At 36.6% G+C, this 23,377-nt stretch overlaps 1 protein-coding gene across 3 annotated transcripts in view; it reads left to right on the top strand.

Moving 5' to 3' along the window:
• The window catches only part of LOC145996504 (uncharacterized), a 44,443-nt gene that overhangs the window by 4,424 nt on the left and 16,642 nt on the right, over positions 1 to 23,377 (top strand). The window contains exons 2-7 of one of the 3 annotated variants that reach the window (XM_083133008.1): positions 13,753 to 14,047; positions 15,349 to 15,518; positions 16,865 to 17,012; positions 17,621 to 17,866; positions 18,569 to 18,708; positions 19,136 to 19,314. In XM_083133008.1, coding sequence (XP_082989134.1) covers positions 15,507 to 15,518; positions 16,865 to 17,012; positions 17,621 to 17,772 — 312 coding nt within the window. In that variant the 5' untranslated portion in view covers positions 13,753 to 14,047; positions 15,349 to 15,506 and the 3' untranslated portion in view covers positions 17,773 to 17,866; positions 18,569 to 18,708; positions 19,136 to 19,314. Of the gene's footprint in view, positions 1 to 13,752; positions 14,048 to 15,348; positions 15,519 to 15,793; positions 15,968 to 16,864; positions 17,013 to 17,620; positions 17,867 to 18,568; positions 18,709 to 19,135; positions 19,315 to 23,377 lie in introns of all 3 variants that reach the window. The other 2 variants (XR_014442781.1, XR_014442782.1) reach the window with 2 other exon arrangements.

Raw genomic sequence — 23,377 nt, 5'->3', positions numbered from 1 at the left:
AGGGATTTTGTCTTCCAACAAGACGGGGCACCCCCTCATTGGAACATCCCAGTTCGTGACTACCTAAACGATGAACTTCCGCATCGCTGGATTGGGCGTATTTGTGAGGATGACCTAGCTTTGTTCCCCTGGCCTCCCAGATCTCCTGATTTAACGCCCTGCGACTTCTTCCTGTGGGGGTACGTTAATTACCTTGTTTACATACCCCTACTACCGCAATCCTTGGTCGAGCTCAAAGAACGCATCAGTTCTGCAGTGCAGACTATTGACAGGACTATGCTACAAAATGTATGGAATGACCTCGAGTATCGTCTGGACGTGTCGTGTAACCAAAGGGGCACATATCGAACATTTGTAGAGGGTGTATAAACTTGGCGAGTTTGTGGTTCTTTTCATATATCTTTCATGTGTGTACGTGTAATACTTTTGAAAATATAGTCTTTTCAAAACGAATGAATCATTTATGCTAGCCCTGTATAAGCAAATCAATAAGAAGTAAAGTTTTTAAATATAGTCTTTTCAAAACGAATGAATCATTTATGCTAGCCCTGTATAAGCAAATCAATAAGAAGTAAAGTTTTTGAAAGTTTTTGAATGTTTGCGTGCACGAAAAGGAACACTTTTAATAATAACTTATCCCCTTGCTAGATCAACAATTTCTTGATATATTACGTATATAAGCTACTAGATTACTATTGGGAAAATAGTAGATTTTATACATATTTTGAGGATCTGTATAAAAGATATATGAAACTTAATGTTCATGAGGGATGGATATTTTATACACTAACGTTGTTGTTGATGGATATTAATTTTTGTTAAAAAGGCTTCTTTGTTCTATTTTTGATCCATTTTGATAATTGTTAATAAAAAAGTCGGATCTATCCTACATCTGATTGCTTCAACATTATGTTAAAGGGGATTAAAATATTGGTAGATCCTTGGGAGTATTGACAAAATAATCGCGGTGGAGAAGAGCGGCTAGGCGACCTCTCTGGTACCTCCAGCACTTTCGTGGGCTCCGTGGTCATCTAACACATTCTCGATTTCGCAAGGATTTTTTTGGGTAAATTTCTCATATCAGACAAACGGCTAGAATTTTCTAGATGATTTAATTTGAATATTCGTACTTACGTATTCTGCATTGAGAAACATTGCTGAAGGTGGCATTTCGCTTATTTCACGGAAATAAGCTCTATTTGCGACATATAGAGTAAGTTTTCTTAGTTTATTTTTGCCTTCGGTAACACGCAAAATGGCGGTCACAGTTTCACTATCGTACTCGGCATGCAGTGTTTCCACCCCACTGCACCCAAAAAAATACCTACGTAGGCCCACAAACCATTGACGCATAGCCCCACGAACCATTTCCGGCAAGTTTAAGTTAGGTAGGGTCACGTATAGGTTACAATTTTTAAAAATTTGTTTCGAAAAAAATATGCGTAGCCCCACACACCATTCTCGCATAGCCCCACGAACCATTGACACATAGCCCCACGAACCATTGACGCACAGCCCCACGAACCATTGACGCACAGCCCCACGAACCATTGACGCACAGCCCCACGAACCATTGACGCACAGCCCCACGAACCATTGACGCATCGGTCACACATTTATATCGAAAATAGATGATTTACCGGCAAAATTCAATGAACGATGCGAGAAAACACTTCCCCGAACTTCCACAAGTATACATCCCCTAAGTAATTTCTCCTGTAAATTTGAAGAAATCAGTTTGTCCGATACGAGAAATTTACCTTGGAGTTCTACGCGCTACGAAACTTACATTTTTTTAATATTTAAATTCGTTACCAAAGTGTCTATAGAGACAGGCGGGTAGCCGGAGCGGAGCAGGGGCGTTGCCGCGATAGCGGTTGCAGGCGGTAGGTTAATTACCCCAGGGGCGGAGCCCGGAATCGGCGGGAAATTTTGACAGCAATTTTCATGACATTTCTTGGGGTACAGCCGACTTTAACATACATTGATCGGTACGGGTGCTTCGAAGGTAACATGGTCGCAATTAGAGTTCCACCTCGCAACATCAAACGGCTATGTCTCAACTATAAACGGCTGTACAGTACTAAATACTTCTTTCCGCGCTCCAGAATTTCTTTCTTCACACTTAGCAACACACAATCTTCATAAAAACCGAAAAAAATCCTTGCGAAATCGAGGGTGGGTTAATGACCACGGACCCCTTTCGTGTACAGACGAGAACGTCGGGGAGAAAATACAACGTTGGCCATTTTGGGTTTAGATTATGCGATTCAGGATAAAGTGAAAAGCCTCATCATTCAATCTGTTTGTTGAAGCTTCCTATATTTTTTGATACTGTTTTTCCTCCTTTTAATCAAATAAACTCCTCGCAGGTTAAATCTCGTTTGAAATTTAATATTGTGCTGATTGCTATTTTACTGGTAGCAACAGTGGCGGCGTTTGGAGGGGGGCAGTTGCCCCCACTTTTGCCTCCGCACTATGCTAAGCCTTATCTAACAAGGTAAAGTAAAGTGTCCATCCCCCCCCCCCCCCCAGTTTTGACACCTTGCCCCCTAGTTTTGGAACCCAATCGCCGCCACTGGGTAGCAATGTAGCTACATAGTAGCTGTAAGGAATATTAAAGAATTGTTACAAGACGTTACAAAAATGCAGTCATAACAGAGCCAAAAGAAGGCTAACAGAGCACGCCACTGTAAATGTGGCAAACTGCTTTCACGACAGTGAAACATGGCGTAAGAGTGCAGCCAGGGGCGCAACCACAGGGGGTCATTGCTCCTAACCTTCGACGGAAGTCAATTCAAGGGGGGGAATATTGACGGCCAAGGGAACCTGCAGGGAGTGCACAGAGCAGCAATTCCCCCTCGATTTCAAATTTGATGCTAATAAAAATACATTTCGTAAAATTGCCTTGCTTGCTTCGCTCACAATGCCTCCTGCTTTTCTGAGTCTCGTCAAGTTCAGAGCAACAGCTGGGAACGGCGGGAGTCGACCATGGATGCCGAGCGATCTAAATGAAAAAAAGTTTTAAAAGAAAGAATGCCATGGGGTTGAGTGAAATTATATGCGCCCTGTTAAATCAATATTGTTTTCAATTGCAAAAATTGGACCTAAATATTTTCTTGCTCGCTTCGCTCGCAGTATTATTCTTTTCAGTAATGTAATATATTTCAATAATATGTGTTCAATAAACTTTGAATATGTACACAATTTAGTGTTAGCATGTTGCATATGTATTTTCATATTTTATGTCGCTCCATCTTCCATATGTGTAAAACATATGTTGTACATAAAACTTACGCATGTTATATGTACGAAAATAGTTATCTTCGGAATGCATTTATCATTCATTTTCTGCCATTCAAAAATACATGTGTGCTTGTTTTCCATTATTAGCTTAATTGAAGGTGTTTAAAAAATATTTCAAATCGTTTGTTCCAATCAAATGCTTCTACCCCCCCTTTTTGCATAATTTATGAGGATAATAACGTATTTGATACTACTACTACCACTAGTAATAATAATAATGCAATTATTAATGTTGTTATTATTGGTACGTTTATCCTGGTACTTGCCCCTCCCCCCCAGATAAATTCGTGCTTGCGCCTCTTTTGAGTGCAGCTGTCTTGAGAATTGCGTGGTGTTTGTTTGTTTCCAAGTGTGCGTATTGTTGTGGGGTAGTCCTACTTGTCTCACGAATTTGTTAGTAATTTGAAGTTTACATTAGGTTTTTACTAACTTTTTGTTAGGTGAAGTGTTCGATTTGATGCTAGGAGCATGCATTTACCAATGTTTTTCGCTTCATGTGTGTAATCAAAAATTGCATCGAAGAAAAACTGAAAGTAGTCCGGGATATGTGGTTTACTTATGAGGGGGCCATAATTTGTGATCAAATTCTCGGTTATTATTTCTTTACGTCATCGCCTTGTAATCAAGGGGTCCCGGGTTCGATGCCTGGTGGAGGCACATAGTGGTTCGGATCAAGACCATCTTGAGGTTCAGGCCACAGCGCTCAGTCAAGACGTCATCATCTGGAGGCGATCGCCTTAACGCTGTAAACCCCTTATCGTAATTTTATCGTAGAGAATTAAGGTATATTTATTTATTTTATGAAGTTAAATTTTGACATTTACCCTTCCGACGAATATAGAAGAAATATGTATAATATTGAATATTTACACCAAAATTTTCATTCAGGCCACCACAATAATTCCTACCATAGCACAGAGAAAGAGTTGATAACAGTTAGAAACTTCCTGGTGGAAAAATTTAAACATTGTATATCTTTGAAAAATATTATCGGGAATATTTGTCAGCTACAGTAAAACTCATAACTGCTTTTGCATGAACTTTTGTATGTAAAATCAATTGATTAAATAACAAAAAGCCGTGTTAGGTTGACCGTAAACTTTCCAAGTTACCTAATTAATTAAATTGTACTTAACTCTACCCAAAATTAATCATCCAGATAAAGCAGATATTCTGCTTAGCTATACAATCTCAATACAAAAGCTTAATTTTTATATCCTTGCAGCAAAAGCGAAACAAATTGGTACAAGGGCAATGTTACATTTCCGTAAAGACTAAACCTAAATCATTTGTCATATTGTAATTTCGATCCTATTGACTTTATTGAACGAGAGATAATATACAAATTGAATCTTTTCATTGTCGTTAGTAAGATCTGTGACAATAACTTAAGTTTCATTGAAAAAAAGCAGATTAATATTTCGATCTTAGTGTTCACTTTGGATATAAACATTTGGAATATTTCCTTACACTGTTTTTACATTCTGTTAATAACATCGTGAAGAATGTTAATAAATTATGAAACAATAAACATTATCATTGATTTAATAATCAAAGTTACGAACATTGAAGCTTCACAAAGACAAAAAATAAAAAGCAGTTCATATGAAACAGTTTTATAAAATTTATTATATACTGCTGGACAATGAAAACCGGACACTTTAATATTTGACATCTGAATTGCAATAACAGCTCGCAGGTATATTACAGAATGTTCGGCAGATCATGTAGTACCATATGCACCATTCATAGGCTCGGACTTTGTTTATGCATTCGTACTTAATTCAGTTTCTGCAACATTTAGTTAGCCCTTGTACAGTGGGATCCATGAGTATTACCGTGCAAATTGTCCATGACTATTTTCATTAACTTTTCTCTTGAATCCTATATGTTTTTAAGCGATGGATTTGTATGTATGCTGGTGCAGAAGTTGTGAACAGCTTGTTTTGAGTTTTATTTTAATTCTTGAAGCTCTTATTGGGTCAAATAAAGTGCACGAACATGGTGATGGACAATTTGCACGGTAATACTCATGGATCCCACTGTACCAGAGCTTTTATCGACCCATTGCGTTATCACAAAAAATGCAAGTGTCCGGTTTTTTTTGTCCAGCAGTATATTTCTAGTTCATATTAACATATCTAGGTAACAAAATGCTTTCTGTGTGAAAACATTTGTATTTGAAACATAAGTAATATATTCTTGGATAGTTTTTCACACGAATATTTCATCGAAGTTCTTGTTACACATCGCACCCTTGTATTTGAATGTACAACATATCTTCCGATTAGAATAAATAACCATAAAGCGGGTTAAAATAAGAATGTAAATGTACACATGCACCAACTTTACACCGTTGTATAGCTTTCTTTCATTAAGCACATTTTGAAACTGAAAATTTGTGTAAATAATATGAAAATTTTATTGAATGCTTGCATAAAATTTTCACTAACATATTGCTTTAGTAGACACGTAATATTTTAAACGTTGGCTAAATCTTGAAACAAATTAATTTGCAATCATAAACAATAATCTTAACGTTAACCAACGTTTGTAATTCAGGGTAAATTATTTGATATTTCAAAAAAAAGATGTTGACAAGAGATAATACATGACCAAATTTAAGAGTATATTAGATGCCTATTCCGTACACATGAAATGTTTACATCATGAACTATAACTCTTATTTATTTATGAGTATAAAACCTTTGTTACTTAACTTGTATCTTTTCGTAGGGACCGAATCACATGGAATTGCCCTAAACATCTCTCATTTTCAGCAACATCTTGAAGAAATGTGAACGTTACTCTTACCTTTTTCATCATAATTGCCTCTGTAATTGAGCACACAACACTTATACACCATACCTCTTGCACATTTAAGCATATTTACAAGTCATGTAAACTCGATTACAGTTCCTAAATTTGCATTACAATTCCATATTCACTAAAAAGGTCCATCATTGTTCCGAAGAAGCAAATCAGACATGGCGGCTATCTCGCCTCCAGTTGATGACGATTAGTCACGTGACCGGAGCAAGCCATGAGGCTTTCAGATTGAGAAGGTAATGTTCGGATACCACTTTGAACTGTAGGTCCAGTCCTGATTAGCCTTATTGTGCATAAAGTGCACTTGAGTCCATGGACTTAAAACACCACTCAATCAAACTTGAATAAATTTTAATATCGGACGTTAGGAAGGCAGGAACGTGAAAACTCATCCCACTTGTATCAATGATATCCAATTGTACTGCACGGACAACAGAAATTCCCATACCCCTTCTGTGGATATATAAAGATTGTTCAGTGCTACTCCTTAACTTAATCCATATATTTTGTTTTATTTTATGGTTTGTTAAGGTTGGTTTGGTTAAGAGAAGTAATATATCTTCGGTGAATTGGCATAGCATTGTGGTGAATTGAGATTAATTGCGTTGCAAGAAGATAGTGCTCTGCCATACAGGCTGTGAAGTTAATATATTCACTGAATTGGAACAGAACATTAGTGAACTGAGATATATTGTGTTAGAAGATAGTACTTCATTATACAGACTAAGTGCAGTTAATATATCCAGTGAATTGGAATAGGATTTTAATGGTGAGGTAAATTATCAAACAAGCTAAGTGAAGTTAATGTATTCAATGAATTGGAATAGAAATTTAGTGAAGTGAAGTAGATTTTGTTTGTTAGAAGATAGTGCCCTATCATACACGGGCCGGCTCCCGTGGCGGAGTGGTTATCACATCGCGCTACGACGCAAAGTGTAAGGGTTCGAATCCTGACCGGTGCATGGATGTGTGTGGGTGTCCATTCATCACTTTCGTAGTGTTTGTTCAGAAAGGTAGTGGTTTTCAAAATTATGACTTCCCGGAAGAATGGGAAATGGATGTGAGCGGAATTTTACACGTTTTGTTGTTTGTGTTCTGTAACTTTGAGCCGTATTGGAAATATCGGAGATTGAACTTTGGCAATCCTGGTGTTGCGTCAGGGAGAGCGAGATTTACTGCAGACGATATTTTGGTTCATGTCATATGGTACTTGGTTTTTTGTCTTTACGGAGGGCGTGCGCCTTTGTGTGAACTATACCTTAGTGTTTGTTTGAAGATAGTGCTCCATCATACAGACTAAGTGAAGTTAATATATTCGGTGGATTGGAATAGAATTTTAATGAATTGAGATAAATTGTGGTCGTTGGAGGATAGTGTTCTATGTTCTATCATATACGGGCTATTATTTATGCCTGAGGTTTTTCTCTCCAACCAGTCTTTGAATTAATTATCGCATCATAAATATACATTTGAAACTTTTTATACACATGTTCAATGAACGTTATAAAGTTAAAAATTTGAGAGATTATACAGTTTTTCCTTTAGCTTGTTTTACAAATAAGAAATATTAATTTATAAATTGCAGCCATTAGTTAATGACATTCAGGTTAGTTGCGTTCGTATCATTGAGAGCTGATTCGCGGAACAACAGTTACGTAATACACTAATACTACAATCGTTCGTCATATTTGTTAGAGCCATAACATTAAATTGCGTTTGTGTCTGATTTGACGCGGTTATCATTTGCACATGTTTGGCGTCTTCCTTCGGCTTCGGTGGTACCTCACAGTTTTGGGGGAACTGAAAGTTCTGCGGGATACAAGAAAGAGATTTCATTTCGACGGATCACACTTCGGGACCAAATATCTGGGTTATATTTAAAAATGGGGGGAACCCCCCGGAAAGATCCCACCTCTACCCGCATACTTTCGGGGGTATGCGCTTTTGCCCTGGTACCTAAAAACTTTAAACCAGGGCGTCTGTTTCTCGAATACTGGTTCCATTTTTGTTGCCCTGTATTGTTCCATTTTAGGCTATACATTTACTGTTAGAGTAACTTTCCTGTTCTAGTATCCAGGACAGGAAAGGTTTACAGTTTATTCGTTAATCTTTTAACATCTTTATATACCGGGTGGAGCACCTAAAATTACCGCCGGAAATATTTCGTGAACAACAATAAATATTGAAAAACTGCTTTCGCAGATATATAGGTATGAGAGGGGCTCATGAAATTAGTGGACACAATACGTTCAACTATGTAAGGAAATATGGTTTTCAACACAAATTTAGTTGTTTTTAAATGGAAACTCCATTTTATGGCGTGTGTTACATTGTGATACGTGAAGTAGTTCTCAAGTAATTGTAACGTGAAGTTCAGCGTGAATTCACATCCCCACTATGCCTGTTTGCAGAGCCGAGCGTAAATACCGTCGTGCATACAGGCCGCACGCTTGTGCTGCATTTTTCCTTCACTCCTCATACAGAGAGAGCGTTCCCTGACATTCGCTACGAGACTCGGCGGCAAGCGGGCCGGCGTCAGCGCTTGTCTTTCCCGTTGAACAGGGTCCGCGACTGTCGCACGCTACAGTCTCCCTGTCTTCGCTCTCTTTCCCTTTCTGTTGACGTCGCAGACTGACGCCAGTATAATCCTCCCTCGGAAGTTGTGCTGTGCTGTGTCGTGTCGTGTCCGTGTGTTGAAGATTGTGGCTTAATATGGCACCACAAAAGTTTACATTACAACAAAACATTTATCTTGTCGAGTGTTACTTCAGAAAGAGGAATTGTGGAGAAGTGCGATGACGTTTTGCAACGAAATTTCCTGGTGTTCCCGTTCCACATAGGACCACTACATTAAACCTCGTAAAGGAAGTTTAGAGTAAAAGGGTCAGTTCTGAATAAAAGTGGAAAGAAAAATGGGGAAATCTAAAAAATAAAGTATTCAAAGAGAATCCGCACACCAGCCGTGAGTTGAAGAGAGAGTATTGTACGAGAAATCGGGAGAATTACAGTAGACGAACTTTCACGTGTAAATGCCGATTTCCTTCGGAGATGCCAGGAATGTGTTGCAGCAGAGGGACATAATTTTCAACACCTTCTGTAGTCAAGGTTACTACACAATATGAAAACTGTAATTTTGAAAGCCGACTCTAGCTACTGTCGCTGACCCGTTCACCGGGAAAGACAAGCCCTGATGCCGGGCCGCTTGCCGCAGTGTCTCGTAGCGAATGTCAGGGAATGCTCTAGATAAGTATCATCTCGGTTTTTCTCAGCAACAGTTCTGACGTAAATACGCTCTCTCAAACGTCTGGTTAATCAGTGTACTTTGTTACATCCTTGCCTTATTTGATAAATTTGGTAAATCAATTTGAAAGAAAAATGTATAAGGTGCAAAGTTTAATAGTTGAAAACTTAAAGATTTGTCATGACCAAACGAGAAGAGTTGATTGTTCCGATGTACTAAAAATTGTGACGTAAATGAATGAACATCAATTAAAAATTAGAAAGACGTTAATGATCTAACATTTATGTATGTAACTGAAGGCGAACTTTAAAATTTATACTTTTTAATTAGCAAATATTTGTTAACTCCGAAAGATGTATCAGAACCTTTTAGTAATTTGTCAAAGCTTACTCCTGTATAAACTATACATTTTATTGTAACCCGCAGTTGTTGGAACGTTACAACTTTCCTAAGCACAACGCATAGTATGCAGAAGAGTAACATGTTTGTTACGATACCCGAATATCGTCAAAAGGGGGATATGTATGCTACGACACACGAATAAACTTGTGAGAATGTTTGTTTCAAGCGTCAACTTCACGTATTCCGATGTAACAATCGCCATTCTTAATGCATTTTTCCGTACTTTCAAATGAGCTAAAAAAAAGTCTGGTTTCCATTAAAAAAAAACTGTTTCTGTTGAAACCATATTTCCTTACGTAGTTGAACGTCTTGTGTCCACTAATTTCATGAGCCCCCCTCATACCTATATATTTGCGAAAGCAGTTTTTCAATATTTATTGTTGTTGATGAAATATTTCCGGTGGTACTTTTAGGTGCTTCACCCGGTGTACATATTGCTACAACTATTGGTATTCAAGTACAGCATATACAATAGATAATTAAATTACATGATTGAAATACATATTACATGTGACGTGAATATTATTAGTAGTCAATATATTACATATCTGGGTTATTTGCGATTTCCACGTCTTCAAGCAAATTTCTTGTTATATAAACATAAGAAAAGCAACGTACTTCTCCAGGGGTTTCATTCGGCCGGCGGTTTAGAATTTTTGTATATTTATGGATATACCTTTTAGTATCTTGTTTGTGCCATCTTAAATATTTATTTCAGCTAGTTCGTACTTTTTCTAGTCCAAATATTTGGATTAAGTCATAATATTGCCTTCTGGCATATTTTGTGGTGTTTTATGACAACGTGGTCGATATTAGTTCGGTGCGTACCGCAAGGGAGACGGACTGCGGAACTGCGAGAATGGATCTCGTGACACCCTCACTGTTAATGGATACTACGAAAGGTCGTGTTGTCGATGAGAAAGTTGTTTTTATGTTAGAAAGGGTAAGAACAATTATTTACTTAAATTTTCAACGTAAATAAAGAACCCTTATCTAATATTCCCAACACGAAATTTGCTCCTGTTAAGTCACGTTAAGTTAGATATTTCTTAACCTACAGACTAATTCGTACAAGAGATTGAATGTTGTAAATCTTGATAAAATTTTGGTTCAATATTTCAACAGGAATTTTTGTATGTATAGTGTTTACATGAAACTGAAGACGAGATATACAATCCACGTTTTTTTTGTTATTTGTGTGTGGCTGCAGCTAGGGGTGTGCGGGATCGGGGAAAAAATTTCCCGATCCCGATTTCGGGAAATGAATTCCCGACTTTTCTGGATCCCGAGCAGTCGGAAAATACCGAACGGTTATTTCTAAAAGTCGTTAATTCTCGACGTTTTCTGCATTGTAAATGCCCGGAACTTATCGAAAATTGTTCGTTTTTGTACCAGAAATGCAAAAACAATCACTTAAAAGTGAAAATGACGTGTAGAATTACATTTTCCAGAGCTTGGGGAAATTTTGAACATTTCCCGTCCCGAAAAATTCCAGACTTTTTTAGATTAAAAAAATAAAACAACAACAAAGTGTTTCGATTTGAAATGCGCAAACAATTTTATATTTTCCTTATCCTGGTCTAGATATGAACTAGAAATAGTTTAGTTTAAGTAGTAGAACAATTGACTGTACTTGCTATTTATAAAGCGAGACGTTATTTGATTTCAACTGGTGAAAGTAAAACATGTTCATAACCTTGTAACTAGAAAAATTTCAGTTTTGCTACAATTTAGGGATCCCACTAAGATATATTTTAGTCTTGCAGGTAAAGAAAGCTAGAATGACGTTTGTATCAGATTATTTACTTGGAAAGGATACAGACTTGACTGATGAGGTATTTGGTTCATAACGTGGATTCAGAAGAAGATAAAAATCAGTTTGGAAAATCTTTGTGGTAGTGACCTCTAGAAAAGTACTGTTTTTCATTGTTTAGCTCTTTGTTCATACGTTCTACCCTCTTTCCATGGTTCGCCCCAAAAGAGATCCTGGAAATTGCAGAACTGTTCATCGACCAAGGAGAGATCCGACTAACTCATTTGAACCAAAGAAGTCCACAACCTGTATGTAAATTGGGCCCATTGGAGGATAACGTTATCCTCAAGATAAGTTAATTGAAAGAGGAAATTGGTATGTTGAAATATTAATTTCCAAAAAGAAAAAGTGTAACTGAAAATCTGTATCAATTATGAGAATTTGTGGGTAAGAAGTGTGGGTTCATGTCAGTATGGAACCGAAATTTTATGGTATATCTTCAGTTCAGTTTTGAATTTAACTTACCAATCTGGCACTTGCGAATATGAACATGCAGAATGGAGTAGACAATTTTATATGGGGCGTGAAAGTGGTGGTATTAGTTTGAATTGAAGGTAGATAGTTGGTAATAATTAGTTACACTTGCTAGTTTGCTATTGACAAAGTTCTCGCGTTTATTGATACAAAAAAAATGTGTTTAGTTCTTGCACAATTGAATTTTTGACGGTTTTGTTTGTTCATGTACGCGATTTATTGTATGAAATATAACCCAGTGTTCAGATGTTTTCAGATTACTGCAATTCACAATATTTTCGGATTTCTGATATTTTGTAGGGGGGAGGGGATGACAGTTTACTTTCTTATGGTAGATAAGGTGAGGTTTAGTATACACGGTGGGCAAAAAGTGGGAAAGAGTCTTTCCAATACTGTAATTACTGGCACGAGAAACTGTGGGTTTTGCCTTTCAGAACATGCTGTTGACATTACGTGTGATAATACTTGGATTATTACTGTATGTGTGAAAACAGATTTGAAAATCATGAAGAGGAGTTGCCATCCTCTGTTCTAGTAATAAGTTACGATACGATGACTCATCTTCGGCCAGACAGATAACCTTGAACTAGAAAAACTATTTTCCAGAGCATCCGAATAAAAAAAAAACTTGGTAAGTTGAATATAATAGAAGGCTAAAAGATTTTTTTTTGTTCTTGTTGTACGTTCTCTAATGAGGCTCTGAAAATATATTGTTCTTTATAATGCTTGAGACAGTATTCTGTAGTTTCTTGGGGAATTAATTGCGGAAAAAAATATGGAAATACTTTCTGGATTTGTTCAAGTGAGCTAAGTATTCAACGTCCTATTTCCAATAGAAAATAATCTATTTGAAGATAAATGAAAAGGTGATATTACTAAGGTACGTATTGAATAGCATATTTCAGATATTTACTTTTAAAATATAGTCTGTAATTGTGCAACTATTTACTTTGTTTTGTAAGCAGAGTGTTTGTTATTTTTGTGTACAAATTTCGCATTCTTTACGTATGAGGACCGTGTCTGATGAAGCTAGTTGTTGGTTATGATGGATCTAGCTATTGTTAATTGCAACCAACTGTGTTGGCATGTGCTATAGAGATAGATTACAGTAAGTTCCGTATATACAGTGTACGTTTCACAGAATAGTCAGATGGAACTTGGCCAACACGGACATGCTTAGGAGACTAGAGAAGTGCTTGCGTTTTGTGATTTTAATAATTTTAGTTTTTTACGTAGAGTAATTTAGTTGGTTTGTAATTAACTAAACTGCATATATTGCTTCTGTTTTGGCAAAGTTCCAGCGTTGTTGTAACAATCTCGAATTACAAACCTTTAAATTATTTCCCTTTAAGACGAGGCTTGTTTGCCTATGTTTATAGGGAGCATAGAGAAACCTAACCTAGCTTCATCTATTGCCTTTCAACAATTCATAAACTTTGTGATATATATCACAATTTAACTGTTATTACAATTTTTTTAATGTGTATATTGCACCTTTTCTACAAGAAGGTGTTTCAAAAAGTGAAAGCGAATCAATTTAAACTTGCAAATTGATATTATTGAGTATTTGTATGTGCACTTGGAGAATAACAAGTGTCGAGTTGAAATTATTTAATGGATAAGGCAGTATACAAGGAGACTATTACTTGCGTTACGAGCCATGATTATGTTTCGATATTTTTTTTAGGAAATCAAAAATAATTGGAATTGTTTTGTAACCTGGGCTTCAATCTACAGTTCATTAAGTAAGATACGAAAGTTCTTGTCCTGGAGGAAGTGAAAGTGTACCACAAAGTTTGACTAGGAGGAACTTCAGAGAGTTCTTCCACTTGCCTGCCCGTAACACCAGCCGTGAGCCATAGATCTCAGTCTCACTGCGCAACACTGTCATCTTCCACCTGCCAACAATGACCCAGATAAGATTTCGAAGCACATTGGAATATGGAACTTGGCGAGTCGAATAAAAGTAGATATAAAAACTGGTAATTGGAGATTTCAGTGCCTGCTGATGTCGTTGGAATCTTTGTTTTTCGTAAATGTATGTTCTGGAACTGAAATTCTAGAAATACAGTAAATGCATTAATGTTTGTGGAAGTTCTATTTTTGTACATGAATTATTATTAATATTGTAAATAATGTTTAGCAGTTCACAAGTCGATGAAATGTGAAATTTTCTTTTTCCTTTTGTATCAGAGGAATACTGTTATATTTGTTTCTTTTCAGACATAGATTCATATTCTTAATCGTCTAAGTAGCATCTTGGTCGTTGTGAATGTACTAGTGATTGACATTTTATGGAGTTATTGGTCATACAAGGAGGAAACAGCTTAGAGAACAAAAATCACGTTCACTGTTAAGCATGAGAAAATCAATTATCTAAAATATAACGCATTTCAAGATTATATGACGTCAGAAACAGGTAACAGGTTGTAATATTTTGAACCTTAATTTCCAGAAAGTGGAACCTCTTGTATAAAGAAGCAAAAACTATGCGCATTGTCTTGGAAGATTTTCTTAGCTAGATACATCTGCTTGCATTTCTCAGTATGTAACGTACATAAAGGAACAAAGACTGTCTAATGATGTCTCAACTAGTTGCTGGATATCGTGTTTCACACGAAACCTGACATGAAGTAAACGGCTGGGTTGTGTTTCGTATGTGCTTGCAAAACATGGTAGACTGGACTCGTCAATACGGATATGCGTAAAACTGTAAAGGTGTAGAGAGATTATAGTGTGTTGGTGTTGTGGTAGTCATTTTACTTAATATAGAAGTAGTTGCATGGATTAGTTCTGTATTGCCTTAAGTTATTGAAAGTATACAAACACAGCCCATTTCTATCTTACTAAAATTTCGGTAACTTTTATAAAATCTCAATTTTAAATTGATCACATTCTTATAGTATTAAGAATTCAACTGTTTCTGATGTCACATTTTCTTATGTTAAGACTTTATGCATAGTTGCTACAATAAGCTCTCAATTTCACATCACTTTGTAATTAGGAAAATACCTTGTTGACTCTTTAACGAGGAAGAAACAGTTTGTTACACGAACAAAATGGTTCTTGTAGTAGGTCAAGTATGAATAATTATGATAGAAAATTATCGAGTTCGTAACCTTAAGTTGCAAATGGAAACTGTGTATTTGTAAGAACAGGAACATGATCTGTATAAAATATAGTGAAAATTCAATATGCAACACACATAAAGATGTCATTATTTGCATTGATTGAACTGATTTATCTCTCTCAATAGCTTTAGTTTAGTTTCATTTATTTACAGCATGGAAGAGAATTCTGCATTCAACTGCCCAAGGAAGAGTGAGTTTAGCTCAAGACTTCTAGAAGAGAGGATACTTCTACTTCTTGATCTTGCTGTACAGATATGGACTTTCCACCTAATAAAATGATGCAGATGTGGTAATTTAGTAGTGCATTGGAATGTGTAATTTGGTGAGTTGAATTGTTGGAAGATGGGATTTTAGAAGATAAATCTAAAAAGAATTGACAGGTTGTCACACTTTGCTCTTTTGGATGGAAGAAAACCACCTTGATGGCTTTCATAATTAATAAAATTGTTTCAAAGCTATCGATACCTTAAATTTAATTTCTGATTCTTTTTGTATAATTTGAATTAATTATAATATTGATTACCAAGGTTAAAACTCTGAAATTTTGAAATCGTTGAGACAAATTGTAGTTATTTCTCTTGTTTTGTAATTGTGTAGGCGTTCACATAAGCGTAGTTCTTGAGACTATCGCTCTGCAATTGATTTGGTGCCTATCCAGTTGACTAGACTCGGCCACTCAATCCAGAAACTTCCAGTTCTCAAGTGAAAGTTACTTCACTCATCATTGTTAACCAGTTGAAGTATCCTATATAAGATAGAAACAGACAAGTGGTATGTTGAAATGTGTGTGATGGTAACTTATAAAACGTTTTTTAAAAAATGTAAATTTGTTAGGATTTTCGTTCCATATATTGTGTTATTGATGATCGCATGTGTCATTTGTGGATCAAGGGTGTCTATTTGGTAGTTGTGAATTTCTGACTTGTCTTGCTGGATAGTTAATTTTGCTGTGCTAACCATGACCAACTGACTTTTGTGTGGAGTACATACACAACCTAATTAAGTATACTTTTTGAGATAGCACTAGCCAATATGAACTTAACATAAGGTGGTAGAATAGTTTGGACCTGGTTTAGTGTTAATCATTGTAATTTTGTGTGAAGTAGTAATTTGAACAATTATTTGCAATGCACATACTAGTATCGTATTGGCTAAGTTCTCTCTTGAATTGATGCTAGCATTTCCAATTAATGATGTCAAAATTCTTGCATATGTATTTTAACGGAGGCTATTTGCTTTTATTTTGATTCGGAACAAGCAAATAGGAACCATATTTTCCCTGAAACACCATGCCTGTTGATCTTTTCAAATATAATTAATAACACATAAGTATGCTATTAGAATTGTGTATTTTCCTCAGAGAATCTTTGTTTTAAAGCCATTTCAGCATTTTTTTAAAATAAACTTATTAGAATTCAATGCGTGCTTTTATCTAAAATAATATTTAATGTTCAATTATCATAATTTCTCATAGCTTCATGTAAATATGGTCTAATATATAAAAAATATAGTTGTGTGAAATTAATCTATTTAATTTATTCAGAAGAAAGAAAACATTAAATATAAATATTATGAGTAGCCTTTTCTTATTGGATAGCGTTAGTTATGAAAAATGAATACTTCGTTTACGGGTTGTTGCGATTAATTAATTATACCTCAAATTTTCAGGGAACAAAATTAAATCCAAAAACCAGAACCATGACTGTCAGTACACTGTCCGGATGTAAAAATCGAACTTCCCAAGGAGACAAAAATGTAGAAGTGTTCAAGATAAGAGAAAGCGATCTTTCCAGATGGGTGCAGTTTTTAACCGTTGGTACTTTATTGTACACCCGTTGACCCTTCACTAAACAACACGACCCAGAAGAAATGTATCTATCAATAATCAATCGGAAAAATTAGTTTTTGGATTGTAGCTGCAAAGTGGATACTAATGCATGAGTATCCGTGCTCTCATACACAAGGAAATATATATATATATATATATATATATATATATATATATATATATATATATATATATATATATTTATATATATATATATATATATATTTATTTATCGAAAATAATATTTTCAAAGCTGATACTTGTAAGATATTTCATCAAAGGATTAATTCAGATGATTTTAAGTATGTTACAGCCCTCTTGGCAAATGTTTTAGGATTGATTTTGTGGCTAATAGTTAAAATAACTTCTGTGGTAAATCTTTACAAGTGTATGTTGATGACGTTGGGAAGATTTGAGAGCTGAACAGGAACTTGTAGATTGTCTGAAAGTTGTAGTGTCCAGAAAAGCACGGAATCTTTTCATGAACTAAGGATATATTTAAGATTCAGAGAAGATACATGTAATTAGGTATGTGGGATGGGAGAGAAATTGTATATTGTTTTTGTATTTGAAATGTGTATATTTTTCTTCTATAGACTCCTGTTCTTATGCTGCTAAATGCTGCAGCACCCGTTCATTCGATGGTTCCTTCGAAGGTTGCCAAATAATTGTGGAGAGGGATGCTGAAGTGGGTTCACGAAAATGGAGAAGCAGTTCTGGAATGAACGTTCCTGGTCCAGTCAGCTGATCTTAATGGATAATGGGTGAAGAAGTATGCTGCTTTGACCCAACAAAAGAACTGTATTTATGAAGGAGAAATTTTGGAGATAAAAGTTACGTTGGTACGTGATTGACTTAAAACTCTGTTCTTTCTTGAACGAATTCTAAACAAGATATTGTTTTTTGATAAATTAATATCGTAAATTGGTCCAGCAATAGTTAACTGTCGTGAATATTGCAAGCGTATATTACACCCACATTGGTGCGTTGTACAATTTACGCTGAATTTCCTTTATATGCCTTGGTAATATTTCAACCAGGTAGAACTTGCCAGTATGGACTTGCATGAGGGTTCACAGTAGTTACGCATTGTGTGGTGATAGTGGGTTGTAGTTTCTCTGTAGGTTGGTTGATGGTTATAATTGCCCTGTCCTGCACAAACTAATTCCGTATTGGCAAAGCTCTCTGATTAGTTATCCTCTAGAATTAATTACCTCTAAATTCCGTATAAACCTTTATAATTTGATTTATTGAGGAAATATGTATAATTGAACAATTTTCGTCTGTTAAAACAAAATATGGATTTGATACTTTGAACCGTTTGGATATAACTAACTCATTATTATAAAACAAGAGTTGTCACTTTTCCTTTATAATTGTTGAAGGTTACATTATTTCAAATTTCACAATTGAAAGACTTTTCTGGCATTGTTTCAAATTCGTTTTCAACCCAAATAGATGGATAAAATATGACTTATGACTTGTGCTGCATTCGTCTGCATTACTAACAAAATGTCAAAATCTTTTATTAATCTTCCATACAGTTCTTAATCTCATCTACATCTCTTCTTCTTGGTCTGAGACTGAATTCTGACATGGGAGCGAAGAATCAAGACAGAACTGAGGTTTCCATGGATGAAAACTACAATTCTGACACTTCCTACCTGACAGAGTTGATTGCACAGTAAGTACAAGTGGTCAGTTTATTGGTAATTTTTCCAGCAAATATAAAGCCAATAATTTTAGTGTGTGTGTGCTCGTTTCATCTACGAAAATATAAAATAGTTATTTTGGAATAACACGATGTTTATTACCTTGTGGTAAGACCATATCACTGGTAAGTTTTCGCACGTTTACTGATATATTGCAAACCTTACCATTTATACTACAATCACAATTGTTTGTTATATCTTGCAAATACGTCTTCACATTGATAGTTAATATATAATTGAAGTACTGAACGAAATGTTAGTAAACATTTATTGTGCACTAGCAAATATTAATGTTGATTATAGTCAATTGTAACACACAATTTGACCTGTTTTAAATTTAATTCTAGTTTGTAGAAGTTGTATGCCATCATTCATGGTATAATTTGAATATGTTTTAAGGTGCAATCATCAGTGTAAGAGTGATTCATCACAGAAGCTGTTCATACTATGGGACTTCGAGAACCAAGAAAGGAACATCATCAACAGACATCATGAATTGGATGGATTTAGAAACAGGATTCATCAACATAGGAGATGTTATTCACGCTGTTAGAAAGGATGTTAGCAGTTTCCAGAATGTAAGCTTATAATTACAAGTATTTTAAGATACAAAGTCATAGTTAGAAGAAAATTGGATGTCTACGAACTATAAATACTTATGTAAAACATACAAGGATGACTGATCTACACTAGCAATCAGGGACGTCGTTAGGGAGGGGCCCGCGGGGGCACCGGCCCCCCGAAACGTTCACGTGGCCCCGGCAAACTGTTCTACATTTGCTGAAAATTTTACTTTTATGACAAATAGTGCAAAATAGGATTTTAATAAATTTTGCTTTCAGTTTGAAACACTGTTCTTCTATTTGAGTTTCACGAACCCCCAAGCAATACCTTTCTTTCCCATTTGACTGCCAAAGAATGGACTTGGAAATTATATTTTTATCTTTTCCGTCGAAAGCCAAGGAGGGTCACACGAACGGCTGAACCAATCGGCTTTGTCCTGTTGACGTGGTGAGGGGAAGTTCTCGTGGTATTCTGCGTTGCCAAATGTTTAGTTTCGAATCGTTTCCGAAATAGGTGGCACTCTCAACAAGGCCGAGGGCGGCGAATTGATCTTGGGTACCTTTTTCCAAGTGGCAGCTCTGTGGTTGGCCCACTCAAGGTTACTCCCCCTCCCTCGAAGTAACCCTTTCCTGCCCTTTTCACGTGCTACTGTGACATAAATAGGGACTGAAAATATTTTAATATGAATGAAACAAAAGCTCAATTCGTCACGGTAAATAGAGATAAACCTGCGATATGCAATAAATTGCATGGAATTTTGATTGAATGATTGATTGATTCGCTTTATTTTACTTTGCTTTTTGTGCTACTTTTGGCTAATTTGCGAAGATAGGGATGAGTGATGATAGCATGAAATTGATGAATGACACTCACGAACATCCATTCCCAGGCCGGGATTCGAATCCGGGACCCCTGACGTCGTAGCGCGATATGTTAACCACTCCGCCACGGGGGCCGGCAAATTGCATTAAATACCATCTTGCAAATGTTGGAAGCACGTTGCTCCATAGATCGGCAGAGAAAATGTTTAAGTGTCCTTTTTTACGGATATATAGAAAGATTCATAGAGACCGATGTATCCCAACAATATTCCTAATTAATCATTTTAACTGTATCTCTATTTTTAGTTATTCGACGTCCCTTTCCTGCCACTTTGGCTAATGGCGACGAAGAGGTTGAGTGCTGATTAGATGTAATTGATGAAGGGGCACTCGCAAAGAATACTTGGACTCGTGGCATCGTAGCGCGTGCTAACCACTCCGCCACGGAAATATACATTACTCTCGTAATCACCACCATAATGGCTCCATTAGTATAAGACCCATATGTGTCACAGAAGAATGTGAAACTTTTAAATCAATTTGTGGTATTCTCTGGTGGAATACTAGTTTTATTTATTTACACATCAAGCCTTACACCACATGAAATATTTAAATTAAGAGTAAAAATATTAATAATAAATAATTCCAAATACTACTCGCATTTGCAACACTGTATGTATTTGTAGACCCATTGTTATTCCATCCAAATAGAATTATTTACAGTGATTTTATTTGTTTCATTTTTTTTGTCTCTGTTCAACCTTCGTGGCGGAGTGATTCGCGCAGAGCACCACAATGCCAGGGATTCCGGGTTCGAATCCGGGCAAGGGCATGAATGTTTTTTGTGAGTGTCCCTACATCAATTTCGTATCATCAATCGTCCTTATCTTCGCGATTAGCCGAAGGTGACAGAAAAACGAAGTAAAATAAACCAAATCATTCAACCACTAGTATTACTCGATTCACTCGCGCCACACGCAATATATTGTGCTACCTATTTTTACGTGAACAATTTTACTTTCTACAATGCGATAGGTGGGATTATAACAGGACTCTCAAATAGGAGGCTGCTTATAATTAAGTGGGTGGGGGAGCAGAGTCGGGCGATCACATTTTACTCATAAGCTTCGTAATTGATAATTTACTTTTAGTTTTAGGCATCTTGGGAAGCAATGTCGAATTTATGCAAATACAGAGAAGGAGTAAGGAGGTTACAAGACTTTCATTCTGCATATTTTATTTTTTTCTTGAAAGTTTATTCACACGAAATTACACAAATATTCGAAACTAATACCAAGCTAATCTTAATCTTCACTACCAATATCACGGGACATTTTATCTAAAAGAAAATTGCGTAACACGGTCACTATTGCCGCTCAACTGGAACAATTGGCGGACAAAGCGGTTTGTGCTCAAAGTGTGACCATCTGTTCATTGGATCTAAAAAAATGTTTATGACCTGACCTGTCTCCGTGTCGATGAGCAAGGGTCCTTGTGCTTCACAGAGTTTAATGGTTAAATTGATGAAGGGACACTTAAAAATACCCATGTGCAGGCCGGGATTCGAATTGCACCCCTGGCGTGATCATAAACCGCCACGAAACCAGAGGTCCCAGGTTCGGACCTTGGAGAGTTATGGTTGCATCATGTCTGTCCCATCGTCATTTCATCGTGTCATCATTCAATCTCATCATCGTTTAACCCAAGAGGTAGAAAAATGGTACATTATATTAATAGCTTGTTAATTGTTAATGGTTTGATAGAAAAAAATCTTACATTTTCGTTTTGGACCCCCCAAACTGATCAACCTAGCTACGTCCCTGCTAGCAATGCAATCATTTCAAACAATCTGACCATCCTTTCTCTCGATATCACAAACTGTAAAAAACATCTGTTTAAAGTGATATGAAATATGTTCATATGATATGTGATATGTTTAACCCGGTTCACCAACCGAAAATGGCGCTCGGTGGCGCTCGCAGTGTTGCTAACTCCTCACTTGAAAAAATCACCAAGGTTTTTGGGTCTAACCTAACCTCAAGCAAGCTGGCAATACTGCTTGAGGCTTGTTCTGCAGTATTGCCAACATCTTACTTGAAAAGTTACCAAGATTTTTGTTTTTGGGTCTAACCTAACCTAAAGCAAGGAGCTGGCAATACTGCTTGAGGCATGTCTTGCAGTATTGCCAACTCGGGCAAGGCGTAGCCTTTTGGGTGTATGTTAACCTCACAGTGTTGCCAACTCGGCGTAGTTTTTTACGCTGTATAATTTTTTAGCTTTTTTGTGTGTGAGTGTATATGTGTTACCAACTCGGCGTAGCTTTTTGGGTGTATGTTAACCTCACAGTGTTGCCAACTCGGCGTAGCTTTTTGGGTGTATGTTAACCTCACAGTGTTGCCAACTCGGCGTAGCCTTTTACGCTGTATAATTTTTTAGCTTTTTGTGTGTGAGTGTATATGTGTTGCCAACTTGGCGTAGCCTTTTGGGTGTATGTTAACCTCGCAGTGTTGCCAACTTGGCGTTGCTTTTTGGGTGTATGTTAACCTCGCAGTGTTACCAACTTGACGCAACCTTTTGGATGTATGTTAACCTCACAAACAGTGTTACCAACTCCTCACTCGAAAAAATCACCAAGGTTTTTGGGTCTAATCTAACCTAAAACAGCTGGTAATTTTGCTGAGGCTTGCCTTGTAGTGTTGCCAACTTACTCGAAAAGTTACCAAGATTTTTGGGTCTAACCTAACCTAAAGCAAGGAGCTGGCAATGCTTGAGGCTTGGCTTATAGTGTATAAAGCAATTTGCCAACCTACTGGTATTGTCATAGCTTTTTACGAGAGAGAGGAGAGAGGGGGAAGAGTTAAAACAACTGGCAGCTGCCAACACCTACCTACAGCTTTTTTTTTTGTTTGGTGTAACCTCTAAAGCAACTGGCAAGTTTGCTTGAGGCTTGCCACAGTGCATAAAACAATTTTTTTTGCCAACCTACACACACTGGGCAAGGAGAGCCGGCAACAAATATATACTGTTGTAAAAGAGATGGATGGCAGCATAGTATGTGTGTGCGTGTGTGTGTAGCATTATTAACTAGTGTTGGCAACCCACTTACAACTAAAAAAAATAGAGATGCCAACGTTGCTGTAAAAGAGAGAGACCTATCGTGACCTTTGTAAACCTCTCTCGGGGGAACGATGTGCCACACGCGCGCGCGTTGGCGCCTTTATTATTTTCGTATTGCATACAATATTTATTGTGTTTT

The sequence above is a fragment of the Lepisma saccharinum genome, chromosome 12 (assembly GCF_977018435.1).
Source record: "Lepisma saccharinum chromosome 12, izLepSacc3.1, whole genome shotgun sequence".
NCBI classification, from domain to species: Eukaryota; Metazoa; Arthropoda; class Insecta; order Zygentoma; family Lepismatidae; genus Lepisma; species Lepisma saccharinum.
Note: the sequence above shows the minus strand (reverse complement) of the source record. Positions and strands in the feature narration are given on the sequence as shown.